Source organism: Oncorhynchus keta, chromosome 28 (genome assembly GCF_023373465.1).
Source record: "Oncorhynchus keta strain PuntledgeMale-10-30-2019 chromosome 28, Oket_V2, whole genome shotgun sequence".
Classification (NCBI taxonomy): Eukaryota; Metazoa; Chordata; class Actinopteri; order Salmoniformes; family Salmonidae; genus Oncorhynchus; species Oncorhynchus keta.
The window spans coordinates 77,326,898-77,336,325 of NC_068448.1; the positions used below are offsets into that span (position 1 = coordinate 77,326,898).

The following is a 9,428-nucleotide window of genomic DNA, read 5'->3' on the forward strand; positions in this document are numbered from 1 at the left end:
TCAGACCATGAGAAACAAGATTCTCTGGTCTGATGAAACCAAGATTGAACTGTTTGGCCTGAATGCCAAGTGTCACGTCTGGAGGAAACCTGGCACCATCCTTACGGTGAAGCATGGTGGTGGCAACATCATGCTGTGGGGATGTTTTTCAGTGGCAGGGACTGGGAGACTAGTCAGGACAGAGGGAAAGATGAACGGAGCAAAGTACAGAGAGATCCTTGATGAAAACCTGCTCCAGAGCACTCAGGACCTCAGACTGGGGCGACGGTTCACCTTCCAACAGGACAACGACCATAAGTACACAGCCAAGACAACACAGGAGTGGCTTCGGGACAAGTCTCTCTGAATGTTCTTGAGTGGAATGTTCTTGAACCCGATTGAAGATCTCTGGAGAGACCTGAAAATAGCTGTGCAGTGACGCTCCCCATCCAACCTGACAGAGCTTGAGAGGATCTGCAGAGAAGAATGGGAGAAACTCCAAATACAGATGTGCCAAGCTTGTAGCGTCATACCCAAGAAGACTCGGAGGCTGTAATCACTGCAAAAGGTTCTTCATCAAAGTACTGAGTAAAGGGTCTGAATACTTATGTAAATGGAATATTTCAGTTTTTTTTATTTGTAATACATTTGCAAAAATTTCTAGGCTGAAACGTAATAAAATGTGGAAAAGTCAAGGGATCTGAATGCTTTCCTGAATGCACTGTTAGGGTTGAAATGGGGCAAAATCACAGTAACTTTCACAAAAATCACAGGTCTTCCAGACATTTTGTTTGCAGGATTCTGGTTTTCCTGTTAGTATGTCTGTCTGTTTGTCTCACTGGGGAAGGGTTGGCTAAAGAGTCTCTCTCTCTCTCTCTCTCTCTCTCTCTCTCTCTCTCTCTCAAGGGTTGGCTAGAGAGTCAGTCTGTCTGTTTGTCTCACTGGGGAAGGGTTGGCTAAAGAGTGTGTCTGTCTGTCTGTCTGTCTGTCTGTCTCTCTCTCTCACCAGGGAAGGGTTGGCTAGAGAGTCTGTCTGTCTGTTTGTTTGTTAGTCTCACTGGGGAAGGGTTGGCTAGAGAGTTGAATTGTCTGTCTCACTGGGGTAGGGTTGGCTAGAGAGTTGGATTGTCTGTCTCACTGGGGTAGGGTTGGCTAGAGAGTTGGATTGTCTGTCTCACTGGGGTAGGGTTGGCTAGAGAGGCTGACTCGGTCTCACCTACTGCCTTCCCAGTCTGCACAACACTCCGACTGGTGGTGATCACAGCTGCCCCCATCTTCTTCCCGCGCTCACTGTTCTGCACCGAGCTGAAATTGAGAGAGAAAACAGAATGGCTACTCAGTCACAACTAACCATCTGGAACCCAGAAATAAACCCTGGTGTCACATTTCTCTGCTCTTCCAAGAAACAAAACAGTAGTGGTCTATCTGAATGTTCTGGGTGTTACTACAACTCGTTATAGTAGTGAGAGAGGTTGAGAGAACTAATCATCCAACCTGAATTGCCGGATGTTATCACAACAAATATACAACAAAATCCAGCCTGGTTGTACCTTTTTAATGTCAACACACATTTCAACATTACAGTGCCAAGATTAGAGGTCGACCGATTAATTAGGGCGACTTCAAATTTTCATAACAAATCGTTAATCTGCATTTTTTGGTGTCCGATTATATTGCAATCCATGAGGAGACTGCGTGACAGGCTGACCACCATCTTTAAGAAATGGCTTTCTTCTTGCCACTCTTCCATAAAGGCCAGATTTGTGCAATATACGACTGATTGTTGTCCTATGGACAGAGTCTCCCACCTCAGCTGTAGATCTCTGCAGTTCATTCAGAGTGATCATGGGCCTCTTGGCTGCATCTCTGATCAGTCTTCTCCTTGTATGAGCTGAAAGTTTAGAGGGACGGCCAGGTCTTGGTAGATTTGCAGTGGTCTGATACTCCTTCCATTTCAATATTATCGCTTGCACAGTGCTCCTTGGGATGTTTAAAGCCTGGGAAATACTTTTTGTATCCAAATCCGGCTTTAAACTTCTTCACAACAGTATCTCGGACCTGCCTGGTGTGTTCCTTGTTCTTCATGATGCTCTCTGCGCTTTTAACGGACCTCTGAGACTATCACAGTGCAGGTGCATTTATACGGAGACTTGATCACACACAGGTGGATTGTATTTATCATCATTAGTCATTTCGGTCAACATTGGATCATTCAGAGATCCTCACTGAACTTCTGGAGAGAGTTTGCTGCACTGAAAGTAAAGGGACTGAATAATTTTGCACGCCCAATTTTTCAGTTTTTGATTTGTTAAAAAAAGTTTGAAATATCCAATAAATGTCGTTCCACTTCATGATTGTGTCCCACTTGTTGTTGATTCTTCACAAAAAAATACAGTTTTATATCTTTATGTTTGAAGCCTGAAATGTGGCAAAAGGTCGCAAAGTTCAAGGGGGCTGAATACTTTCGCAAGGCACTGTAGATACATCTGTACCTGTTTCCTCCAGCATCTTCACAAGGTCCTTTGCTGTTGTTCTGGGATTGATTTTCTCTTTTCGCACCAAAGCATGTTCATCTCTAGGAGATAGAACAGATCTCCTTCCTGAGCGGTATGATGGCTGCGTGGTCCCATGGTGTTTATACTTGCATACTATTGTTTGTATAGATGAACGTGGTATCTTCAAGCGTTTGGAAATTGCTCCCAAGGATGAATGAATCAGACTTGTGGAGGTCTACATTTTTTTTCCTGAGGTTTTGGCTGATTTCTTTTGATTTTCCCATGATGTCAAGCAAAAGGCACTGAGTTTGAAGGTAGGCCTTGAAATACATCCACAGGTACACCTCCAATTGACTCAAATGATGTCAATTAGCCTATCAGCAGCTTCTAAACCCATGACGTAATTTTCAGAAATTTTCCAAGCCGTTTAAAGGCACAGTCAACTTAGTGTATGTAAACTTCTGACCCACTGGAATTGTGATACAGTGAATTATAAGTGAAATAATCTGTCTGTAAACAACTGATGGAAAATTACTTGTGTCATGCATAAAGTAGATGTCCTAGCCGACTTGCCAAAACTATAGTTTGTTAACAAGAAATGTGTGGAGTGGATGAAAAATGAGTTTTAATGACTCCAAGCTAAGTGTATGTAAACTTCAGACTTCAACTGTAGCTACTCCTCTGAACTCTCACTGTACCAATGCATGGCAGCCTTCACAGTAATGCAGCAGGTTGAGAGCTTCAAGTTCCTCTTGGTGTCCACATCACCAACAAACTAGAATGGTCCAAACACACCAAGACAGTCGTGAAGACGTCATGACAAAGCCTATTCCCCCTCAGGAGACTAAAAAGATTTGGCATGGGACCTGAGATCCTCAAAAGGTTCTACAGCTGCAACATCGAGAGCATCCTGACTGGTTGCATCACTGCCTGGTACGGTAACTGCTCGGCCTCTGACCACAAGGCACTACAGAGGGTCGTGCGTACGGCCTAGTACATCACTGGGGCTAAGCGTCCTGCCATCCAGGACCTCTACACCAGGCGGTGTCAGAGGAAGGCCCTAAAAATTGTCAAAGACCCCAGCCACCCCAGTCATAGACTGTTCTCTCTACTATCGCATGGCAAGCGGTACCAGAGTGCCAAGTCTAGGACAAAAAGACCCCAGCCACCCCAGTCAGACAGTTCTCTCTACTATCGCATGGCAAGCGGTACCGGAGTGCCAAGCCTAGGACCAAAAGGCTCCTCAACAGTTTTTACCTCCACGCTACAATACTCCTGAACAGCTCATCAAATGGCCACCCGGACTATTTGCAATGTGTGCCCCCCAACCCAACCCCTCTTTACGCTGCTGCTGCTCTCTGTTTATCATATATGCACAGTTACTTTAACCATATCTACATGTACATACTACCTCAATCAGCCAGACTAACCAGTGTCTGTATGTAGCCTCTCTACTGTATATAGCTACTGTATAGAACCTCTCTACTGTATATAGCTACTGTATAGAACCTCACTACTGTATAGAACCTCTCTACTGTATATAGCTACTGTATAGAGCCTCTACTGTATATAGCTACTGTATAGAACCTCTCTACTGTATAGAACCTCTACTGTATATAGCTACTGTATAGAATCTCTCTACTGTATAGAGCCTCTACTGTATAGAGCCTCTACTGTATATAGCTACTGTATAGAACCTCTCTACTGTATATAGCTACTGTATAGAACCTCTCTACTGTATATAGCTACTGTATAGAGCCTCTCTACTGTATAGAGCCTCTCTACTGTATAGAGCCTCTCTACTGTATAGAGCCTCTCTACTGTATATAGCTACTGTATAGAACCTCTCTACTGTATATAGCTACTGTATAGAACCTCTACTGTATATAGCTACTGTATAGAGCCTCTCTACTGTATATAGCTACTGTATAGAACCTCTACTGTATATAGCTACTGTATAGAGCCTCTACTGTATAGAGCCTCTACTGTATAGAGCCTCTACTGTATAGAGCCTCTCTACTGTATATAGCTACTGTATAGAACCTCTCTACTGTATATAGCTACTGTATAGAGCCTCTCTACTGTATATAGCTACTGTATAGAGCCTCTCTACTGTATATAGCTACTGTATAGAACCTCTACTGTATATAGCTACTGTATAGAGCCTCTACTGTATAGAACCTCTACTGTATAGAGCCTCTCTACTGTATAGAGCCTCTCTACTGTATAGAGCCTCTCTACTGTATAGAGCCTCTACTTTATAGAGCCTCTACTTTATAGAGCCTCACTACTGTTATTTTTCACTAAGGTCTACTACACCTGTTGTATTCAACATTTCACTGTGAGGTCTACTACACCTGTTGTATTCAGCATTTCACTGTGAGGTCTACTACACCTGTTGTACAAATACACCCCCAGGACAGGACTGTAGTCTGGGGCAGCTTAATGTACAAATACACCCCCAGGACAGGACTGTAGTCTGGGGCAGCTTAATGTACAAATACACCCCCAGGACAGGACTGTAGTCTGGGGCAGCTTAATGTACAAATACACCCCCAGGACAGGACTGTAGTCTGGGGCAGCTTAATGTACAAATACACCCCCTGGACAGGACTGTAGTCTGGGGCAGCTTAATGTACAAATACACCCCCAGGACAGGACTGTAGTCTGGGGCAGCTTAATGTACAAATACACCCCCTGGACAGGACTGTAGTCTTGTGCAGCTTAATGTACAAATACACCCCCAGGACAGGACTGTAGTCTGGGGCAGACTGTAGTCTGGGGCAGCTTAATGTACAAATACACCCCCAGGACAGGACTGTAGTCTGGGGCAGCTTAATGTACAAATACACCCCCAGGACAGGACTGTAGTCTCACCGTATGGCCTTACCCCCCCCCCAAATCTATCTCCTTAATGCTGAGTGCCAAGTAGACACACATTGAGTCCCATTTTTACAGTCTTTGGTATGACTCAGCCGGGGATAGTAACTCCCATCCTCCCAATCTCAGGGCTGACACGAACCACAAGTAACTCCCATCCTCCCAATCTTAGGGCTGACACGAACCACAAGTAACTCCCATCCTCCCAATCTCAGGGCTGACACGAACCACAAGTAACTCCCATCCTCCCAATCTCAGGCCTGACACGAACCACAAGTAACTCCCATCCTCCCAATCTCAGGGCTGACACTAACCACAAGTAACTCCCATCCTCCCAATCTCAGGGCTGACACGAACCACAAGTAACTCCCATCCTCCCAATCTTAGGGCTGACACGAACCACAAGTAACTCCCATCCTCCCAATCTCAGGGCTGACACGAACCACAAGTAACTCCCATCCTCCCAATCTCAGGGCTGACACGAACCACAAGGCCACTGAGTTGATGGAATGGGCCACAGCCTATTGTATTATTATAAATCAGACAAGCAGTGACATGAGAAGCAGTGAAATGAGAAGCAGTGAAAGGCCTTTTTATGCCACAGTCCACCTGGCATAGAAACACTACCACACTTCACCACCGGGAGGCAGACATCTGCATTATTCCACATTCCACCTGGCATAGAAACACTACCACACTTCACCACCGGGAGGCAGACATCTGCATTATTCCACATTCCACCTGGCATAGAAACACTACCACACTTCACCACCGGGAGGCAGACATCTGCATTATTCCACATTCCACCTGGCATAGAAACACTACCACACTTCACCACCGGGAGGCAGACATCTGCATTATTCCACAGTCCACCTGGCATAGAAACACTACCAAACTTCACCACCGGGAGGCAGACATCTGCATTATTCACATTCCACCTGGCATAGAAACACTACCACACTTCACCACTGGGAGGCAGACACTACCACGCTTCACCACCGGGAGGCAGACATCTGCATGTTTTTGTGAGATTGTCATTTCAATGATTACATTGTGTGATATAGCCTATAGTACAGATATGTAGAACGGTGTCAAAGAATACTGAAGTACTCACTGTGTGAATCTTAGTTAGACTGAAGTACTCACGGTGAGAATCTTAGTTAGACTGAAGTACTCACGGTGAGAATCTTAGTTGGACTGACGTACTCACGGTGAGAATCTTAGTTAGACTGAAGTACTCACTGTGAGAATCTTAGTTAGACTGAAGTACTCACTGTGAGAATCTTAGTTAGACTGAAGTACTCACTGTGAGAATCTTAGTTAGACTGACGTACTCACTGTGAGAATCTTAGTTAGACTGAAGTACTCACTGTGAGAATCTTAGTTAGACTGAAGTACTCACTGTGAGAATCTTAGTTGGACTGAAGTACTCACTGTGAGAATCTTAGTTGGACTGAAGTACTCACTGTGAGAATGTTAATTGGGCTGCAGTACTCACTGTGAGAATCTTAGTTAGACTGAAGTACTCACTGTGAGAATCTTAGTTTCAGATCAGCAGCACTGTACTGTCCTTGGAACGGATGACTGAGAAAGGAGGGAATAACACAGGTTATTTATCCAAGTCAAACATCTAGATATTTTACATTTAGAAGACACTAAAGATGACTAATCCATCACCAAGCTACCACCCTCAGAGCCTCTACCACCCTCTACCACCCTCAGAGCCTCTACCGCCCTCAGAGCCTCTACCGCCCTCAGAGCCTCTACCGCCCTCAGAGCCTCTACCGCCCTCAGAGCCTCTACCGCCCTCAGAGCCTCTACCGCCCTCAGAGCCTCTACCGCCCTCAGAGCCTCTACCGCCCTCAGAGCCTCTACCGCCCTCAGAGCCTCTACCGCCCTCAGAGCCTCTACCGCCCTCAGAGCCTCTACCGCCCTCAGAGCCTCTACCGCCCTCAGAGCCTCTACCGCCCTCAGAGCCTCTACCGCCCTCAGAGCCTCTACCGCCCTCAGAGCCTCTACCGCCCTCAGAGCCTCTACCGCCCTCAGAGCCTCTACCGCCCTCAGAGCCTCTACCGCCCTCAGAGCCTCTACCGCCCTCAGAGCCTCTACCGCCCTCAGAGCCTCTACCGCCCTCAGAGCCTCTACCGCCCTCAGAGCCTCTACCGCCCTCAGAGCCTCTACCGCCCTCAGAGCCTCTACCGCCCTCAGAGCCTCTACCGCCCTCAGAGCCTCTACCGCCCTCAGAGCCTCTACCGCCCTCAGAGCCTCTACCGCCCTCAGAGCCTCTACCGCCCTCAGAGCCTCCACCGCCCTCAGAGCCTCTACCGCCCTCAGAGCCTCTACCGCCCTCAGAGCCTCTACCGCCCTCAGAGCCTCTACCGCCCTCAGAGCCTCTACCGCCCTCAGAGCCTCTACCGCCCTCAGAGCCTCTACCGCCCTCAGAGCCTCTACCGCCCTCAGAGCCTCTACCGCCCTCAGAATGTGTTTCTTACCCTGGGGTGATCTCGGCCATGGCTGGGTGCTTGTTGATGAACCACACTCTGTAGTTGCGTGTGATCCTCCAGGCTGAGATGAAGGGAGTGCCCCAGTCCGCTAGCAACTTCTCATTATCTGGACACACAGAGAGACAGAGAGACAGAAAGACAGACAGACAGAAGAGAGAGAAAGAGAGAGACCAAGAGACAGAAAGAGAGACAGACAGAAAGAGAGAGAAAGAGAGAGACCAAGAGACAGAAAGAGACAGAGTAGGAGAGAGATACAGAGAGAGAGAGATACAGAGAGAGATACAGAGAGAGAGAGAGAGAGAGATACAGAGAGAGAGAGATACAGAGAGAGAGAGAGAGAGAGAGAGAGAGAGAGAGAGAGAGAGAGAGAGAGAGAGAGAGAGAGAGAGAGAGAGAGAGAGAGAGAGAGAGAGAGGAAACAAACATTTAGCCTTTTGTTGTGAAATCCTCTGAAAACAAATTATTTTCTCCATGCTAATCAGACATGAATCTATAGACTTGATTCAGGGAAAGATTAGTAATCAAGTTGCAGGTGATGGTTGAAAATGGATGTAAATGATGGTTGAATAGAAGATGCCTACTGATGGACCTGCAAAAATCAATACCTTCTAGTAATATCCTTCCTGTTTATATCCTTCCTGTTTGGCCCTGCCCAGGGGTGTCCTCGGATGGGGCCACAGTGTCTCCTGACCCCTCCTGTCTCAGCCTCCAGTATTTATGCTGCAGTAGTTTATGTGTCGGGGGGCTAGGGTCAGTCTGTTATATCTGGAGTACTTCTCTTGTCCTATCCGGTGTCCTGTGTGAATTTAAGTGTGCTCTCTCTAATTCTCTCTTTGTCTCGGAGGACCTGAGACCTAGGACCATGCCTCAGGACTACCTGACATGATGACTCCTTGCTGTCCCCAGTCCACCTGGCCGTGCTGCTGCTCCAGTTTCAACTGTTCTGCCTTATTATTATTGGACCATGCTGGTCATTTATGAACATTTGAACATCTTGGCCATGTTCTGTTATAATCTCCACCCGGCACAGCCAGAAGAGGACTGGCCACCACACATAGCCTGGTTCCTCTCTAGGTTTCTTCCTAGGTTCCGGCCTTTCTAGGGAGTTTTTCCTAGCCACTGTGCTTCTACACCTGCATTGCTTGCTGTTTGGGGTTTTAGGAAGGGTTTCTGTACAGCACTTTGAGATATCAGCTGATGTAAGAAGGGCTTTATAAATACATTTGATTTGATTTGATTTAGTAAGGTAGAGTGTATCATCAATACCTTCTGGTAAGGTAGAGTGTATCATCAATACCTTCTGGTAAGGTAGAGTGTATCATCAATACCTTCTGGTAAGGTAGAGTGTATCATCAATACCTTCTGGTAAGGTAGAGTGTATCATCAATACCTTCTGGTAAGGTAGAGTGTATCATCAATACCTTCTGGTAAGGTAGAGTGTATCATCAATACCTTCTGGTAAGGTAGAGTGTATCATCAATACCTTCTAGTAAGGTAGAGTGTATCATCAATACCTTCTAGTAAGGTAGAGGATAGGAGGGAGTGTATGTAGAGTCCAAACTGGGCCCTG

At 46.5% G+C, this 9,428-nt stretch overlaps 1 protein-coding gene across 1 annotated transcript in view; it reads right to left on the minus strand.

The window, feature by feature from the left end:
• The window catches only part of LOC118378129 (late secretory pathway protein AVL9 homolog), a 39,422-nt gene that overhangs the window by 2,562 nt on the left and 27,432 nt on the right, over positions 1-9,428 (minus strand). Inside the window, exons 12-15 of the mRNA XM_052484027.1 lie at positions 9,373-9,428; positions 7,847-7,964; positions 6,885-6,938; positions 1,196-1,284 (exon numbers count right to left, since the gene is read on the minus strand). The exon at positions 9,373-9,428 is cut by the window's right edge and continues 164 nt beyond it. Coding sequence (XP_052339987.1) covers positions 1,196-1,284; positions 6,885-6,938; positions 7,847-7,964; positions 9,373-9,428 — 317 coding nt within the window. The remainder of the gene's footprint in view (positions 1-1,195; positions 1,285-6,884; positions 6,939-7,846; positions 7,965-9,372) is intronic.